At 42.4% G+C, this 18,187-nt stretch overlaps 1 protein-coding gene across 4 annotated transcripts; it reads left to right on the top strand.

Moving 5' to 3' along the window:
* The first annotated feature begins 2,144 nt into the window (after nt 1–2,144).
* HSF2 (heat shock transcription factor 2) lies at nt 2,145–18,133 on the top strand. 4 transcript variants are annotated; one of them, XM_028723290.2, is made up of 13 exons: nt 2,148–2,427; nt 6,729–6,837; nt 7,816–7,943; nt 8,885–9,009; nt 10,162–10,237; nt 10,929–10,990; nt 11,117–11,201; nt 12,036–12,181; nt 13,815–14,078; nt 15,080–15,185; nt 15,493–15,546; nt 16,534–16,618; nt 17,433–18,133. In XM_028723290.2, the coding sequence occupies exons 1-13, from the start codon at nt 2,299–2,301 to the stop codon at nt 17,717–17,719; spliced, it is 1,656 nt and encodes a 551-aa protein (XP_028579123.1). In that variant the 5' UTR covers nt 2,148–2,298; the 3' UTR covers nt 17,720–18,133. The 4 variants fall into 4 exon arrangements, with proteins under 4 accessions (XP_028579126.1, XP_028579124.1, XP_028579123.1 ...); XM_028723292.2 differs by lacking the exon at nt 2,148–2,427 and adding an exon at nt 2,774–2,882; XM_028723291.2 differs by lacking the exon at nt 15,493–15,546 and having other exon boundaries at nt 2,146–2,427.
* The last annotated feature ends 54 nt before the right edge of the window (nt 18,134–18,187 follow it).

Below are 18,187 nucleotides of genomic sequence, written 5' to 3'. Positions count from 1 at the left end.
ATTTAACTGCTTTAAATAAAGTTCTCTCACTGAAGTGATCTATTGCTTTTTCCCTTCCCCAACAAAATGGATTAATATTTTCTGCCATTTTTTCCTATTCATTTCTGAGGAACTGTAAAGGCACATTCCAAAAATAAAACTATTTTTTTTATGAAGGACATTTGTCATATAGATCTTCAGATGTGTCCACTTATTTAAGTCATTTTCTTTTGCTTTCCACATGAATTTATTAGGATTGTATTCTAAGATCTCTTTCCATTTTTGTGTGATCCTAGATATTTAACCGGCTGTCTCTCCAAGCAATATGTACGTACTGTCTTCTTTGGTAGGTTTGTCTTTATCAGGGGTTGTCAACCTGGTCTCTACCGCCCACTAGTGGGTGGGTGGTTGAGGGTTCTACAGCACAAGTTGAATCCTCCTTCCATCGAACACTGGTGGGCGGTATGGAAATTTTACCATCAATAAAGATTCATTTGTGGGTGATAGGTATAAAAAGGTTGACTATATTATAGCCAATTCATTTGGGTTTTGTATCCAGAAAATTTCTATCTATTAAACATACCCAGAGCCAACCAAAAGGTTGAGTTTTCCCCAAAAAAAATTCAGGATTGGGTATACATAATCTATCACCAGCGCACAAAACAATTTTTAATATTTCCCTGCATGTTTTGACCTCGTTAATTGGCAGCTTCCCAGCCACAACAGCCTCCTGCCTACCCTACTCCCCTTAAAAATAATAATGACCAGTTTTTTAAGAGTTCGCTGCTCTTTCAGGGCCCAAAAAACCCCAAAGACATACACTGAAATAAAGTGTGACAGGTGTGTTTTTTTAGGTCTGCCTGCACATTCCTGTTGCAGAAGGGACTCTGCAACATAGAGGGGCAGAGCCTTGGAACACACCTGAGCCCAGCAGCTGGAGACCGGCCAGCCTTTACCGGTTTATTGTACTGATATTGTAACTGTCACTATAACACTTTTCCAGATGTAATTAAAGAGTATCACAGTGTTTTAAGACCATAATACTAGTCGTTAGGAAGATGATTCACAAACATAGTAGTGACCAGATTTCTTTTTAAGGAAAAGAAGAATTCTAAGAGACAGTGCAATGGAGTGCTAGGTAGAGGGAGGAAGAACAGAAGCACTTTTCCGGGTGAGCAGCAGAGGATCATTGCTGGGAAGACAGGGAATTTGTTGCATCAGATAGATGGTCCATCCAAGCACACTTGAGTAGCAGCAGCTGCCTAGGCTTCCCGGGCCCTTCTCAAAGGCTGTACCAGAGCGTGGTCGAGGGTGGATCCCCAGCCCTTCTCCATACAAAGCAGTGCCGGATTTACGTATGAGCTAAACAAGCCCCAAAAAATTAAAGGGGGGAAAACCGGATGTACATTCCCAAAATATAAGATAAAAACCAAATAAAATAAAACCTACATACAGCAAGTGTTTTGTGTTGTGTAGGCTCCTATTTGATATGTGCAAATGGCTTTAGATACCTATTAGGTCCATATAGCATATATTCAACAGAAAAAACAGCGACAATTTGTTGTTGACAAAGGACAGCTGGACATATAAAGGGCCCCATTACCTTCAGTAGCTTAGGGCCTCATCAAACCTAAATCCGGCCCTGATGCAAAGCACCTGCTTGTGTCACCAATAGCTAAACCCCGCCCCAGCTATTTCTACGGGTGCAGAGCCTGAATTACTAGAAGCGTGGCAACTTCAGTGGCAAATACTAGGCTTCTAATTCCAACGCTACCGCCTCCCAACCCAGAGCCTCCCCCCCACAACTTTGATTTTTCACCACCATTGAGCCTTGCCCACTTCCCTTCCCTCCCCTCCTTCGCGCGCGCCGCTGCCGCTCCGGCCTTCCATTCTTATTTGGAGAAGCTCCCCCTGATTGGCCGAACTTACGGCTCTCTCCAAATTTGCATTCCACGTCGGTGGAAATTTCCGTCTCCCGATTTATATATATATTTATTTATTTATTTATTTATTCCGCGCCCGGAGCCAATGGGAGCCCCTCCGCTGGCTCCGGCGCTTTTGCGACCAATGAAAGGCGAGAATTCTCGCTGTTGTGGCACGTGAGGGCCGCGCACGTGGACTCGTTATGTAAAAGGCGGGGCGAAGAACTCGCGAGGCCCCCCCCACGGCGCGTGCGGGGCGGCGCGCACGCGCCTTGCGGGGGGAGGAGCGGGCAGGCAGGAGGAGGAGGAGCGGCGGCGACGGTATTAGCAGCGGTAGCGAAGGACAACGGCGGCACCGACGGCCGAGACTGCCTCAGGCGCACCTCAGCGGGCGAAGATGAAGCAGCAGCAGCCGGTAACGTCGGCGGCGAACGCGGGCGCCGCCACCGCAGTCCCGGCCTTCCTCAGCAAGCTCTGGGCGCTGGTGGGCGACGCGCCGAGCAACCAGCTCATCACCTGGAGCCAGGTAAGAGTAGGAGGATGGGGGCGAGGGGAGCGGGGTGAAGCGAGGCCTCCTCGCTCGGTAGGCGGCGCGGAGCGAGGCGGGAATGAGGGAGGGGATCGGCCTCCCCGCCATCTCCCGTCGCCGTTTCATGGATCGCGCGCTCCTTCCTTCCTCCCCACCCTTTTTCTGTCCGTCTCCCCTCAGCCGCCCATCTTCGCGTCTGTGTTGCGTCTTGGGCCTTCGATCGGACAAAAGGCCGGGGGGGGGGGGAGGGAAGGGGGCGTGGTCAGGCGTTGGTCACGCTTTCTGTTTTCCTGACGGGCGTGGGGGGGGGGGTGGCTTCACGCGGCCTACCCGCGAAGGGCCCCGTGAGGCCCGAGGCGTACTCGGGTTCGCCATGAGGGCGCCTTCGTCCGAGGGAGCGCGGGGGGGGGGGGGAGAAGGAGGCCTCGGCAGCCGTCTATACACACCACACGGTAATCTGAAGGCCGCGCTTCGGTTCCCGCAACATGGAACCTTCCCTCCCCCCCCCAGTCTACCTAATGGCTGCGAAACAAGTTCCAGGGGAAGGGAGGCGACAGGCAGCCAAATATAAAGGGGAGGAGGATGTGCCGCGCGACCCTTCCCAAACGTGGCTTTGACGTAGGCACGTGTGGATCAGCACATATCTACCCGCGCCCTTAACACGGGGGTGGTTCGCATGTAGGAGAAACGCCTTGTATGGAAATAGTCCGCAACCAGAGAGTGAGGGGTGTTCCTGCGTGTGGTGTACACACAAAAAAAGGCACGACTTAAGAGAACATACTTAGGTCGTGAGCATCTTACTGACTGTGTTAAGATCTGGTTTGAGGGAGTCCCTGGTTCATCCATTATTATTTTCTCCTTAGGCATGAACTTGGTCAGTAGTTCTAGGTGAAGCATTACATTATCTTGCCTATTACCTCCACAACATGGGGCCTTACAAAACTGTTAAGCAGGAGTGGCAGAACTGCCCTTACAGGTACTGGCTCAGCCTCTTATGCACTAACACACATACCTGCCATTTTATTGACTTCCAATAGTCCATTAATTTTGGGAAGGAAACATAAATACACACAAAGTGTTGGAGTCAGTAGAGAGATTTAGACCTCTGTTTGTAGCTCCAGGAGATGAGCAAGGGCTGAAGGTGGTTCTCAAGTCAAAAAAGGTTAGTCACTTCTCTTGTAAACAGAGGTAGCCATGTTGGCCTGCTTTAGTCAAAACAGCTGTCTTGTGTATTGAGATGTGGATCATTTTGAATGCACTAAAGTGCTAAATAATCACTATAGTTTCTTGTCCTAGGTTTGATTCTAGTAGTGTTCCCCTGTAGGTAGGCTTATATGGAGAAGAGGAGGTGGCAGCTCAGTAGCTCCGTAGACCATATTGGGCTGCAGGTTGTTAGATTACTGCTTCTCTGTTTTGCCCCAAATAGACAAATTCCAAGAATTATGGAAGGGTGAGCAGCAGAGGATCATTGCTGGGAAGACAGGGAATTTGTTGCATCAGATAGATGGTCCATCCAAGCACACTTGAGTAGCAGCAGCTGCCTAGGCTTCCCGGGCCCTCACCTTATGGTGAGAAGCAAAGAACAGAGATTGTTATGAACAAATTGATGTTGAGTACACTCTTTCTGTAACAATGTAGAAGAGGTCCTCTTTCATTAGCATCACAATTGTCTGGGAATTTGTACAAATTGGAACAGCAGGGTAGGAAAGCTTTGGTGATCAATTTTCAGACAGTCTTTGTATGCCTAAGGCAAACAATGTCCAGATCTCAGGAGGCATTCATCTTTTGCATAGTTTTTGTGTCACATCCCCTATCCTGCTAACAGTGACACTTTATTTTTAGCATATGAAGTTTTAGGTACTTAATTCTTTTGTTTGATTCCAGGCTTAGGAACTATTTGGTAGGTAAAAATAGGCTATTTAATCATCTTAATATAAGCAGTAAGATTTACACTGCATTCCTATTGCTCATTTGCAGTCCATTTTGTATGTCCATGCATCCATTTCAGGTCTCTTTAAGAGGAAGGACACTTTCTATTAAGGATACAGTTGCAGGAATTTGTGCAGTCATGTACACCAGTTTGGCAAAGAAACAAAAGCCAGGGTATTATGGGTAGATGAAGGGGCAAACAATATAGAAAGGGCATTGGTGGCAGCAAAGGTTAAAATCTCTGCCTGAGTGCTTGTCCAGGAAATCTCTCTTCATCTTCCCTTGCAGCATTTCTATGGAAAGCTGCAGATGTGGTGACTTAGTCAAGTCTTCATCCAGGTAATGGGAACAATTGAAAACATCCAATCTCTCCTAAGGACCTTTCAGGAAGTAGTACAATAAAGAATGCTACCGAAGCGCTTGACAACAGGGAAGCAGTAGGTAACAGACCAAGGACAGTGGTGTAGTCACTGGTGCTACCAGTTGGAAACCCAAAATTTGCAGGGGACAAGCAGAACAGGCCAAATCTTGCAGTTAATTTTGTAAACAAGAATTTTTTAAAAAACGCCAACACCACCAATAATGTACACACTGCACATGTGCTCTGATGTGCACATGAAACTTTTGTTCAAGTAGACTTTTTCACGGAGAGACAAGTTGGAAGAATAAGCCTTTTGGGCTGCTCCCTTTCATGACCAGAGCATTTGAATATTTTCTCAACCAAGAATTCTCGTCTTTGTAATTTTCCAATTACTGAGCAACATGCATACCATACTAATAGGGAATATGGTCTGCCTCCTTCATGTTTTATCTAAGTAACCTTGAGGAGTTGTGGAAATAAGCTTGTGTTTTGTCTCCGTTTTTATGTAAGTATAAATAACAATTCTGAAATATTCTAAGCTCAGCCATGATAAGAATGAATATTACTCGGGTATGTATGCAGCAGAATCATTCTGCAGTTGATTCTCATTTATCTGTTTCATTTTTAATTAGCCCCTTCTTCCTGATTTACCTGATCTTGCTGCACTCTGCACATTGTTTCAGTATGCACAAAGATTAGCATAAAAATAGTGAGGAGCAAGATGCAATAGATGATTCCTAACTTGTATCAATGGAGTTGCATTATAAGTGGTCCATGTTTCACAAGCATACAGTAAGGTTGGTAGTACAATAGCTTTGTAAACAAGCATTTTGGTTTCCCTGTGAATGTACCAGTCCACAAACACACTGCACTTCAATCGGGAGAAAGCTGCACTCGCAGAGCTCAAAGGTTGTTGGATTTTGGTGTCAATGTCAGCCCTTGTGGAAAGATAACTGCCCAGGTGGGGGAAGTGATTGACGCTTTCCAACATTACACCACTGAGTTGGATTTGTAGCTATACAGAGGCGTTGTTTTGTGCTTGTTGGTACAGCGCTTTGGTTTTTTGGATGTTGAGCGATAGGCCAAGCTTTTTATAAGCTTATGTGAAGATATTTAGGATGGTTTGGAGGTCATCCTCTTGAGTGCGCACACGCTATGTTGTCATCAGTATGCTGAAGCTTTATGGCAGAAGTTAAGGTAACCTTACTCTTTGTTTTCAGCCTACTCAAATTAAAGAGCTTTCTATCTGTTTGATATGATTTCTATTCTGGTGGGGAGTTTCCCTTCGACAAAGTGTAGGGTCATGGCAATGAAAATAATAAATAAAGAGTTGGGGTGATAACACAACCCTGTTTAACACCTGATCCCACTGTGAACGGTTCACTTTGAGAGCAATTATCTGCAATTGTTGCTGTCATATTAAATAGGGTTGAGCCTAAAGATGTTTACAAATTCATCTAGGCAGCCGATTTTAAGGAGGACAGTCCACAGGGCATTACGATTTACAGTGTCAAAGGCCTTAGTCAGGTCAGTAAATGCCATGTACAGGGGTTAGTTTTGATCTTAGCATTTTTCTGGAAGCTGTTGAGCGCTGAAAATCATGTACACTGTCTCCCTAGAAGGTTGAAAACCATTTTGGGATTCAGGAGGGGTATCCTCGGATATTGTTCGGAGACAGTTTGCTAAGATCCTTGCAAGAATTTTGCAGGCTGCAGCTAATAAAGAGATGCTTTGATAGTTTCCGTAATTCGTTCTATCACCTTTTTTAAAGAGATTGATAATTTTGGCATCCCTAAAGTCTGCTGCTCTCCCAGATTTTTTCGATGAGCTAGTGAAGTTGTTGTGTAAGTTTAGCTCCACCCACTTTGAAGACTTCAGCAGGTATCCCATCACATCCGCTGGCTTTGTTGTTTTTCATTTGGTTAATGATAATCTATGCTTAAGAAACTGTTTTACATTTCTAACCACATTATTTAGGCATTGAATGTGATTGTGATCTTCATTGCAGAATGGACAGAGTTTCCTTGTGTTGGATGAACAAAGATTTGCCAAAGAGATTCTTCCAAAGTACTTCAAGCACAACAACATGGCAAGCTTTGTGAGACAGCTGAATATGTGTGAGTTTTATAACAATATGTAGTATTAACCTTTAGCTATACTGGTCTACATTTAAAAAATTGAACTCCATGGAATTCAGTTCTGAGATGGATTCTACCTTTTCTTGTAATAACAGATTCTAACTATTCCTCAGTTTTAATCATTTATTGTACAAAACAGTATCGTAAGGCATTCAGCTGCAGTCACTGACTGGAATGCAAGGGGAAACAAGCAGAATGCATACTGCATATTGAGTGAATCAAAGAAATGTAGACTTGGAAGGGACCCAGAGGGTCATCTATGTAGGAATCTCAACTAGGAGAAGGACAGCTGACGCTCAGAGAATTGATTCAAAGCAACGAGCCTTCCTCATAGCTGCAGCCTTCAGCTTGGTTTTTGTGTGAACTTCAGTCATGTTTGACAACTAGTAATAATGGTTTTTATAAGTGTTTTGAGAGCATGTGTGGCAGCTTTATAAAAAAGAAATCCCATGATATTGATAGTATCTTCTTCCAGAAGGGACAGGTTTTGACATGACACGTAGCAGTATAAGTTCATCCCATCTTGTAACACAGCATTGCGTTGTGATGATTGAATGTGTATGTCATATTTTAAGTGGCACTTTAAAGCTAGAACTCTTAGGTATAGCCTTTATAGTACTAATATATGAAGGCTGTGGTTGGCTTTATTGTTCTGCCTTCCGCTGCTCTTATGAGAACGGCCTTGTTATCCCAAGATAAAACCCAGGACTAATAAGGCTGGAAGGGAAACAAAATGGGACCCTGCATAGGTTGATAATGCACCTAGGGTTAGTCACACAGAAACTTGTACAAATGAAGGGCAGCTTGTAGCAGAATAGCTTTCACTAAAGGCAAAAGAAATGTGAATAGGCAGTGCTGCTACCTGACAAAGTCAGCAACATTTTTCACTCAACTGAATGAGGATTGTAGCCTTGATTATTCTAGTAGGCTTTTCAATAGTTGATTTATTCTTTTCAGATGGTTTTCGTAAGGTAGTCCATGTTGACTCTGGCATTGTCAAATTGGAAAGAGATGGCCCTGTTGAATTCCAACACCCCTACTTCAAGCAAGGACGGGAAGACTTACTGGAGCACATTAAAAGAAAGGTTAGTGAAAGGGAGTCTGGAAGCTTTGAACCTTCTGTAAGCACTGACGTAGATCCATGTGAGGGTTTGCTAGGATCTTACAGATAGTGGAAGTGGGAACAGAAATCTAGATTGCAAAAAAGGAACAGTACAATTCAGTTTTACTGAGTACAAAGCAATGCACATGCTAACAAGACTGCCGTGCAACAGTTCAAAACAACTGCATGCAAGCCTTCAGTCACATCAAGATCTAGAACTACAGATCAAGGATGGCTTACTGTAACCTAAAATATGCCTTCAACAAAGGGGGATGGCCAGTTCTCTGATCTAAAGGCAGAAGCAAGTCTTGGACCTATTTTGATCAGTCTAAGGAAGCGCTTCACCAATGAAACAGAAATCCAGGGAGATGTTCAGAGTCTTCTCTTCATTTGGCACAACTTGAACTATGTCAGATTTCACTTGCTTACCTTCCACACTTCATCCCCTACGCTTGCAAAAATTGTCATCTGACCTCATGGAATGTTTGCACTATTTATTTCTTCAGTTGCTACTTATTTGCTACGATACCTGCATAAAGTAGCTTTGGTAAGCATCTGGGTGAAAAGGGAATTCTCTGTAAGAGATGGAACAAGGCCCTGACCATCCAGCTTGAATATCCCTCCATTATTCTCTTGACCTTTCCGCCCTATAATATTAATACATTAGTACATAGCACTCCCCTTTTTATTCTTTTTGAATTATTTGAATTCAGCATAGCCTTTGTTTATTTAGTTCATTTTCAGATGGCATATGATCCCTACATGATCTTGCAGGTTCCATCCATGTGTACATTTTTGTTAATTGAAAGCAGAAGTACAAAACTCTGCATGGATTCAGAGCAAAACCTTATTTATCAGTTAATAGTCACTGTAATCCATATTTTTAAAAGTAACATGTTAAATTTGTGGTGATAATTCTTACAGGTTTCTTCTTCAAGGCCTGAAGAAAATAAAATTCGTCAGGAAGATCTGTCTAAAATCATAAGCAGTGCTCAGAAGGTTCAAAGTAAACAAGAGACTATTGAATCCAGGCTATCTGCTCTGAAGAGGTAAATAAGATTTCTAGCTTGATTTTTCAGGAGGATGAGTATGAAAGACTACTAGTTCATCTAAAACTGTTTTTAGATATGCTGTAAGCTTCCCAGAGTGGCTGGGGAAACCCAGCCAGATGGGCAGGGTATTTACTACTACTACAATTATTATCATCATTATTTATATCATTACTGGTGGGTTTATGGCACTTATAAGGAAACAGTTTTTTATTAAGGCTGGTGTTCACCTAAGTGTTACTCTGAGTAGACGCATTGAAATTAATGGCCATGACTATGGGTCTTCCATTTCAATGGGTCTGTTCTGAGTAAGGCAACTGAGTACAGTGGTACCTCAGGTTACAGATGCTTCAGGTTACAGACTCCACTAACCCAGAAATAGTACCTCAGGTTAGAACTTTGCTTCAGGATGAGAACAGAAACCGCGTGGTGACGGCACGGCAGCAGCGGGAGGCCCATTAGCTAAAGTGGTACCTCAGGTTAAGAACAGTTTCAGATTAAGAACAGACCTCCAGAACAAATTAAGTTCTTAACCTGAGGTACCACTGTACTCCCTGTAGTGCTGTCTTTGTGTATTTTGTATTACAAAGAAGAGGTGTGACAGGTCCCTGTTTCAAGGAATTCACAATAAGCATGAATATGTGATTATTTTAATTATATATGTTTTGGCTTAGTTAACAATAAGGTATAATTACAGTTCCAAGTTTCACTAGGTCAGTTATTGGGATGCGGGTGGCGCTGTGGTTGAAACCACTAAGCTTCTTGAGCTTGCCGATTGGAAGGTCAGCAGTTCAGAAATGTGCAATGGGGTGAGCTCCCATTGCTCTGTCCTAGCTTCCGCCAACCTAACAGTTGGAAAGCACACCAGTGCAAGCAGATAAATAGGTACCACTGCGGCGGGAAAGTAAACTGTGTTTCCGTGCACTCTGGCTTCTGTCACAGTGTCCTGTTGCACCAGAAGTGGTTTAGTCATGGTGGCCACATGACCCGGAAAGCTTTCTGTGGTCAAACACTGCCTCTTCAGCCTGAAGCAAGATGAGTGCCCCATAGTCCCCTTTGACTGGACTTAACCATTCTGGGGGTCCTTTAACTTTTTACCTTTAGCTAGGTCAGTTAGTAATCCTTATATTGACTGTAAACATTTTGAAACAGAGAAAATGAATCTCTTTGGCGGGAGGTAGCAGAACTGAGAGCAAAACATCTGCAGCAACAGCAAGTTATTCGAAAGGTAATTATGTAACTTCTTTCTTCAGAAGAATCATTTAAAGTCATATATAAATGCAGTGCAAAATTGGAAGGGAAGCAGTTATTTGTATATTGTAAAGGGGAAGGGGTTTTAGTGGAAATTGGTAGCTTGAATGGTAGGTGACTTGCAAGAATTCAGCAAAGCTTGAAATTATCTTCTCGGAGATAAAGTGGGTGGCAAAAAGCTCAGATGATCTGTTTAGGATATGGTAGCATGAAATGTAAAGGGCATTAATAATCTAATTTTGTTAAAAATTGTATAACAAATGGTTAAGAGATTAAACGCAGGGATATACACAAAATATAAAACTTGCAGAACTCCATGTTTTATATTTTGAATGCCTTTAAGTTCCATCTGTAGACATTCATTTCTTCTCAAAAAATTTAAATTGTTTTTAGACAAATCTGATATCTAAACATACAAAAATTAGGCTGTTTAGGGATTTGCACTATTATCTCTGCATTAGAATGACACCCAGACCTCTAAATCCTCTTGTCCTTAACATTCCTATTAGGAAGGTGACTCTAAGGCTTTGATATTTCAGGCTTTAATTCTAGCCTACTTGACTGTGTATAGTACCATAAAAATAAAATTGAACTATTGAGTTCAGTTGAACTTGCTCTTAATTGTGTGTAGGATTTTTCTAAAGGCAACATTCTGTCTTTCTCTGCAGATTGTACAGTTCATTGTCACCCTTGTTCAGAATAACCAACTTGTGAGTTTGAAACGAAAACGGTAAGCATCGGGTTGACGATACTGGAATTGTAACACAGGTTTATTTTGTGAATATATAGTGTTTATAGAAGCATAAGTTTAAATCCTTGTGTTTTTTAGAAACTTTTTTTTTCTTTTATGATTTAGCCCATTGCTTCTGAATACTAATGGGACACCGAAGTCCAACATATTCCAGCAGATAGTCAAAGAACCAGCAGAAAACAAACATCATGTGAGTTAATTCTGAAATTTACTTAAGGAAAGTATTAAAAAATGGACAGAATCACTGCTTGGTTGGACAAAGAAAATACAATATTCCCCATGAAAACGAGTACAGTAATCATTATTCACATAGCCCTTGTGTTGGCTGTTCTCCTTTATATGGAGTGAAAATAGATCAGGCATATAGCAGTAAGGTACCAAGAATGCTGTTGACAGAAAGGGAGGGGGCACCAAGTGATGCTTTTCCATAGCATTTACACCCAATACTGCATTGTCAGATTATTGTTTAGTTTTGATAAGCTAAATGGGGTGGAAGCAGGGTAAAATATTCAGCTAAAAGAACAGGTGTCATTGATGTGGGAGCTATTTTTTTCCTTAAACACAATCTGAAGAAGTCTTGTCTGTACACATTGTACAGATTTTGCATTCTTTCTGCATCTTCTCCCACAAATTATTTCACTATGTTGTAACTTTCTTCCATTCATCTTGAACCCTCTAAGGCCCACATTGGTTGTGAAGGAGAAAATGTATTTCCCCCCCCTTACTGTGTACGCACAAACTTCCTAATTAGGATGGCAGCTTTTGTTCAGAACTGTACTTACTGTCTCACCCTCACCTTACAAAGTTAAGCGGAGGGTGGTTTCTCCAGATTCTCGTCTTAAGCTGCTTTTTACGTTTGTCAAGAAAGCTCATTTGGAAATTGTATCATTTTCCTCCTAAATGTTTGTTTAGTATGATGTCTGAATTTCTAATGATTTATAAATCTAAATGGGTTTCAATTTATGGTTGATTTAATTTTTTAAAAAATCATTATGACACTATTTTGGTTCTTGTAAATGGGCAGGTACCACACAGCAGGACTGATGGCTTAAAGCAGAGAGAACAGCTGTCAGACGATATTATTATTTATGATATCACTGATGATATTGGTGATGAAGAAAAGCCTCCAGTTACTCCAGAAAGCAGTGAAGATGCTGCTTCAGACTCAAAGTAAGAAAAAAATATTTGTACATATTTGGAATTAAATATCCTCAGGCACACTGACCTACAGAAATTATGTCCCTATCTTACTTGATAGTTTAACCCTCTAGGTCTTGTGTAGATCCCAAGATAACTGTTTAATCAAAAGATAAGATCCAATATATCCAATAGGTTAGTCTATAAATTTTAACATTAAATCAAAATTGTTCTGAAAGGTAACTGGTGAAAGGTGTAAGCTTAAGGGAGCCGTCCTAAAGCCTATGGACCGCCTCTCCTGGTATGCCCCGCAGAGGACCTTACGTTCCACAAACAATAACACTTTGGAGGTCCTGGGCCTCAAGGAGGTTAGGCTGGCCTTGACCAGGGCCAGGGTCTTTTCAGCTCTGGCCCTGGCCTGGTGGAATGCTCTGTCGCAAGAGACCTGCGGGATTTGACATCTTTCCGCAGGGCGTCCAAGACGGAGCTGTTCCAACAGGCCTATGGTCAGGGCCCATTCTGGACCCCCCCACACACTTTTTTTTTTGTTGTTGTTATAAGACCCAGTATACAAGTGGCTGCCCTAAGCCTTTCCACTGGCTCATATAAGACCAGCACAAACAGTTGCACCTGGTGAGCACTCAGTGTTCCCATCCCCTATAGATATAATCCGTGAAATCAGAATAATCTGATTTTATTCTACTCCAAATTTGATTTTAAGATGTTTTTTAATCGTTTGTTTGATTTATGTTTTTAATGTATTATACTTTGATGTTAGCTGCCCTGGGCCCGGTCCTAGCCGGGGAGGGCAAGGGTATAAATTATTATTATTATTATTATTATTATTATTATTATTATTATTATTATTAGAAGTGGAGTGAGTGGAGCTTTGCAGTGGGATGTCATATAACACCTGCTAGTGTCTCCCTGATGTACACTCACAAAAAGCTACACAGGCATATACTCCCAGCCAGTATAGGATGAAATGGGGTATGTTGGAGAGGATTCCTGGGGGCAGGATAAAAAAAAAGAAAATTAAAATATGCTACCACCTGCCATCCTAGCCACATTTGAGTTGGAAGAGCTTACCTCTCTTCTCTTTCCCTGGACCCCAACAAACAGGTACTTCCCTCTTCTACCCTTCCTCCAAAAAAAAAGAAAAAAAGAAACGTACTGGTATTCTCAGTATTTGAGCATTTAAGGAAGTGCAGAACAATAGCATTATGCAGCTCATAACAAGGGCAGCAGTTTAATAGCTGTTCTCTACATTAATATGAGCTGCAAAGGAAATGTGGGTGTTGCTTCTCTTGAATCACATTTTATCTATGTATTGAATAGAATAGAATAGAATCATAGAGTTGGAAGAGACCACAAGGGCCATCGAGTCCAACCCCCTGCTAAGCAGGAAACACCACCAGAGCACTCCTAACATATGGTTGTCAAGCCTCTGCTTAAAGACCTCCAAAGAAGGAGACTCCACCACACTCCTTAGCAGCAAATTCCACTGTCGAACAGCTCTTACTGTCAGGAAGTTCTTCCTAATGTTTAGGTGGAATCTTCTTTCTTGTAGTTTGGATCCATTGCTCCGTGTCCGCTTCTCTGGAGCAGCAGAAAACAACCTTTCTCCCTCCTCTATATGACATCCTTTTATATCCTTTTATTGCAGTTATAGTCCTGACATTGTAATAGTCGAAGATGACAATGAGGATGACTATGCTCCTATAATCCATGAAAATACAACTGCTGAACCAGCCACAGTTCCATCCAGTGATTCTGTCAGTCCTTCCCCATATGGTGCAAGTCCATTAATGTCTGGTGCTGTTCAGTTAAACAGCCAGTCAACCTTAACAGCAGAAGACCCAGTCTCAATGATGGATTCAATACTCAGTGAGAATGGAGTGATTTCACAAAATATCAATCTTCTTGGAAAGTGAGTCACATTCTTCAAATCATCTTTAAAGTTCACACTTGTTCTCTCTCTTTTTAAGAGCTTCAAGAAGAGCTACATGGATATTTAAATTTGCACTAGTTCTCTGATTTGTTGCTTTCTGAACATGGCATAGTGGGTGAGATTCAAATGTTTCCCAATTCTAAGTGCTGGTGCTGACCCATTTACACAGTTCAGGACCTCAATACCTTAAGGACCGCCTCTCCCCATACAAACTAACACGGACCCTGCACTTGTCATCCAAGGCCCTTCTCTATGTCTCCCTTCCCCAAGATGTTCAGAGAGTAGCAACACAAGAATAGGCCTTTTCAGTGGTGGCTCCCCGTCTGTGGAATGCCGCCCCCAGAAATGCTAGCCTGGTGCCATCATTACATGTCTTTAGGCACCAAGCAAAAACATACCTCTTTACCTTTGGGTATTAAATAATCTGTGGCCTGTTAAGGAGAGGGAGACTGTTACTATTATATTTTTTTATATGCTCGGCCAGTAAAGCGAGATGAGCGCCACAACCCCTGAGTCATTCGTGACTGGACTTAACTGTCAGGGGTCCCTTTACCTTTAACTAAAATATGTTTTTAATGTTGTACACTGCCCTGGGATCTTTTGAATAAAGGGTGGTATATAAATCAAATTAATAGTATTTCTTCAGTATTCCTCAGTTTTGGATTCTGTAGTCAAGGTACAGATAGCTTTTATAGTAGGTGCTTGTTTCCATTTTTAATACTGAATAATCTCATGCTTAGTGTTTACTGAAAGACTAGTGGTCTTCTGTAGAATCAGTGCAAGCTTGATCCACTATATACCCCCACTCAACATCATGGATCACTTGCAGATACCTAGAATTATACTCTTACCTGTTGAATTCCAAATAATCCTAGCGGTTGTCCTCTTTACCTTCATTTTTCTTCCGCACTTTGATTCATTTGTACAATATATTTCTCAGAAAAGCTAGAATTTCATGGGGTTTTCTTGCACTCCTGTAGGGTGGAACTTCTGGATTATCTTGAGAGCATTGATTGCAGTTTAGAGGATTTCCAGGCCATGTTGTCAGGACGACAGTTCAGCATAGATCCAGATCTCCTGGTTGATGTAAATATTTACACTATATATTTTTTTTACTTCTATTTTCCTCACAAATTTGGCTTTACAAAGATTTTGTGTAAGAAAAAAATATTTGCATTTTTTAAATGTTATACCTTAAAAGGTCTATATTAACAACAGCTTGAGACTGCAGTTTCAGAGAGCAGCAGAATAGTAGTTTGTGTTTGAGGATTTGTGCAGAACATTTCTATTTGTGGCTATTTCAGGCACAAAAGATTAGTTTGGTTTATAAGTCACCCAATTTATATCTAGAATATAGAATTTTAAAACTTGGTGTACATTTTGTCTTGTCCAGCTTTTTTCAAGTTCCGTGCAGATGAATCCTACAGGTCATATCAATAGTACAAAAGTAAGTTTTAAAGTAGCACAGCAGTGGGAAATACGGTGTAATGTCAATGGCCAGTTGTCTAATTAATCCAGTTGCATAGCATGTTAATATTTGTTTTAACGTTTTGTGTGCCTTAACAAGGCTGATATTGACACATTATTTAAAGATGCAGCTGTTTTCCTTTTTGTGCTTTCCAGATTTTTTTTTTCTGGATTTTGAAAAATTACACATGTGCATCTTAAGTTTTCAAGTTCTATATTGGGGGGCAGCACATGCTGCCCGGAACATCAGTTTAACACATCATTATTTTAAAAAGTTATTATCAAAGTACATGTAGCATTCAAAAGAGGGCGAAAAACACAGGCTAAGAACTGCTTTTTAAACGGGAGATTTGCATCATTTTGAAATGTATTCTCCTTATTTTAGACATGCTTTCTAGAGTAAAATTTGAATGTGATTGGGTGGATATACCCATGGTGACGGGACGCGGGTGGCGCTGTGGGTAAAACCACAGCGCCTAGGACTTGCCGATCGTCAGGTCGGCGGTTCGAATCCCTGCGGCGGGGTGCGCTCCCGTTGCTCGGTCCCAGCGCCTGCCAACCTAGCAGTTCGAAAGCACCCCCGGGTGCAAGTAGATAAATAGGGACCGCTTACTAGCGGGAAGGTAAACGGCGTTTCCGTGTGCTGCACTGGCTCGCCAGATGCAGCTTGTCACGCTGGCTACGTAACCCAGAAGTGTCTGCGGACAGCGCTGGCCCCCAGCCTCTTAAGTGAGATGGGCGCGCAACCCCAGAGTCGGACACGACTGGCCCGTACGGCAGGGGTGCCTTTACTTTACCTTTTTACCCATGGTGACAGTCTAGATTTCTAACACTCCCGTGTCCCAGCTGCTAGATAAGTTCCTGAACATTTGCTTGTAGCAGTTATCTTCTAGACAAATGTTTTTTCTGTTCCTAAAAAAAAATAGTACGAAGTCATCTGATTTTTGTAACCATGCTTGCTTTTAAGGTGGAGACAAAGGGAATTGAAACTATGAAGACTAATAGTGCTCAACCATCTACACAAGATGTGCCTAATTCTGACCCCAAATCAGGTTGGTATGCAAGTTCTCTTAGTTTCAGAAATGTAGATTGGGTATAATTTAACCCGCATTCATAAATACCCTTATTTTAGACACGAAATGAATAAAATAGTTAACATATACCGTATTTTTCGCCCTATAGGACGCACTTTTCCCCCTCCAAAAATGAAGGGGAAATCTGGGTGCGTCCTATGGGGCGAATGCAGGCTTTCGCTAAAGCTTGGAGAGCGAGAGGGGTCGGTGCGCACCGACCCCTCTCGCTCTCCAGGCTTCAGGAAGACATCCGCAGCCTAGGCAGCCCTGCGGGAGTTCCCAAAGGGCTGTCTAGGCTGCGGATAGCAGCCTGCCGTAACGCGAGGGGCGCCCTGAAGCAGAGCGCCCCTCGCGCCCAGCAGACACCCGCAGCGTGTTGGAGCCCTGTGGGAGTTCCCCGCAGGGCTCCCCACGCTGCAGATAGCAGCCTGCCGCCCGGCGCGAGGGGCACCCTGAAGCAGAGCGCCCCTCGCGCCGCACAGACATCGGCCAGCGCCACAAGCTCGGGGGACAGCAAGGAGGCGCAGCGCCGCCATCCCGCTGTTCCTCGACCTGGTTCGGTTTCCCCAACCTGGTTTTGGGGGGGGGGGAATAAAGGGGGGATTCCTTTATTTCCCCCCCAAAAAACTAGGTGTGTCCTATAGGACGGAAAATACAGTACCCAGTATGTTTGGAAAGTGAGTTGTAGTTGTGCTGTACATTGCACAAGTTTCTTTTCATTTTTTAGCCTTTTCTATAGGAATATAGAGCAGTTGAGTAATTATTTTGGTTTGTTTTGTTTCTTGCCCTGCAGATAAACAGCTCATTCAATATACTGCCTTTCCCCTACTTGCATTCCTTGATGGAAATCCAGGCTCAGTGGAGAATGCAAATATGACACCTGAATCAGTATCGTCTGTGGATAAACCAATAGAAGTGGATGAACTCCTGGAAAGTGGTCTGGATCCTCAACCAACCCAAAGCAAACTGGTTCGTCTGGAGCCACTGACAGAAGCAGAAGCTAGTGAAGCTACACTATTTTATTTGTGTGAACTTGCTCCTGTGCCAATGGACACTGATATGCCACTGCTGAACAACTAAAATGAGAGTTAAAGCAAACTATTTATTGAGGATATTGTTTGGGATCTATCTTTTGTAAATGGCATTTTGTGAGCAGCTACTGTGGAACCTTAAACAGTTTGTTCTATCACTTTCCCCAAAACTCGGGTCTCAAAAGAGCAGTTTAAACATTTATACAAACCATCAACAGTTCACAATGAGTTCATTCTAGTGCTGTCATATTTGGAATTATGTATTCAGAATATGCCAGGTAATTGGATGCTCTGTATTAGCCACTCACAGTTTTTCTTGTTCACTTTTAGTCCTAATGTATGACATACACAAGTAAATAAGTAACTCTGGATGGAGGTCGTAGCACTCAGAGTTTAATTCTTCTGTACTTTGTTTTCTATTTTTACAACTTTGTTTAAATAAAACTGTGTTAGGGGACCAGAACTGAATATAGTGCTTCATTGAATTGACAAGTGTCCATCTTAATTTCATAGTCGT

This window comes from Podarcis muralis, chromosome 3 (genome assembly GCF_964188315.1).
Source record: "Podarcis muralis chromosome 3, rPodMur119.hap1.1, whole genome shotgun sequence".
Classification (NCBI taxonomy): domain Eukaryota; kingdom Metazoa; phylum Chordata; class Lepidosauria; order Squamata; family Lacertidae; genus Podarcis; species Podarcis muralis.
The sequence above is the reverse complement of the archived record's forward strand: the minus strand, read 5'-3'. Positions and strand labels throughout refer to the sequence as shown.

Bases quoted from the DNA above. Each gene is read 5' to 3' on its own strand.
- HSF2 (XM_028723290.2), top strand. From the start codon at position 2,299: ATGAAGCAGCAGCAGCCGGTAACGTCGGCGGCGAACGCGGGCGCCGCC. The intron at 15,547-16,533 runs GTAAGTTTTAAA...CTTGCTTTTAAG, and splicing joins GTCATATCAATAGTACAAAA to GTGGAGACAAAGGGAATTGA. The intron at 16,619-17,432 runs GTTGGTATGCAA...CTTGCCCTGCAG, and splicing joins TAATTCTGACCCCAAATCAG to ATAAACAGCTCATTCAATAT.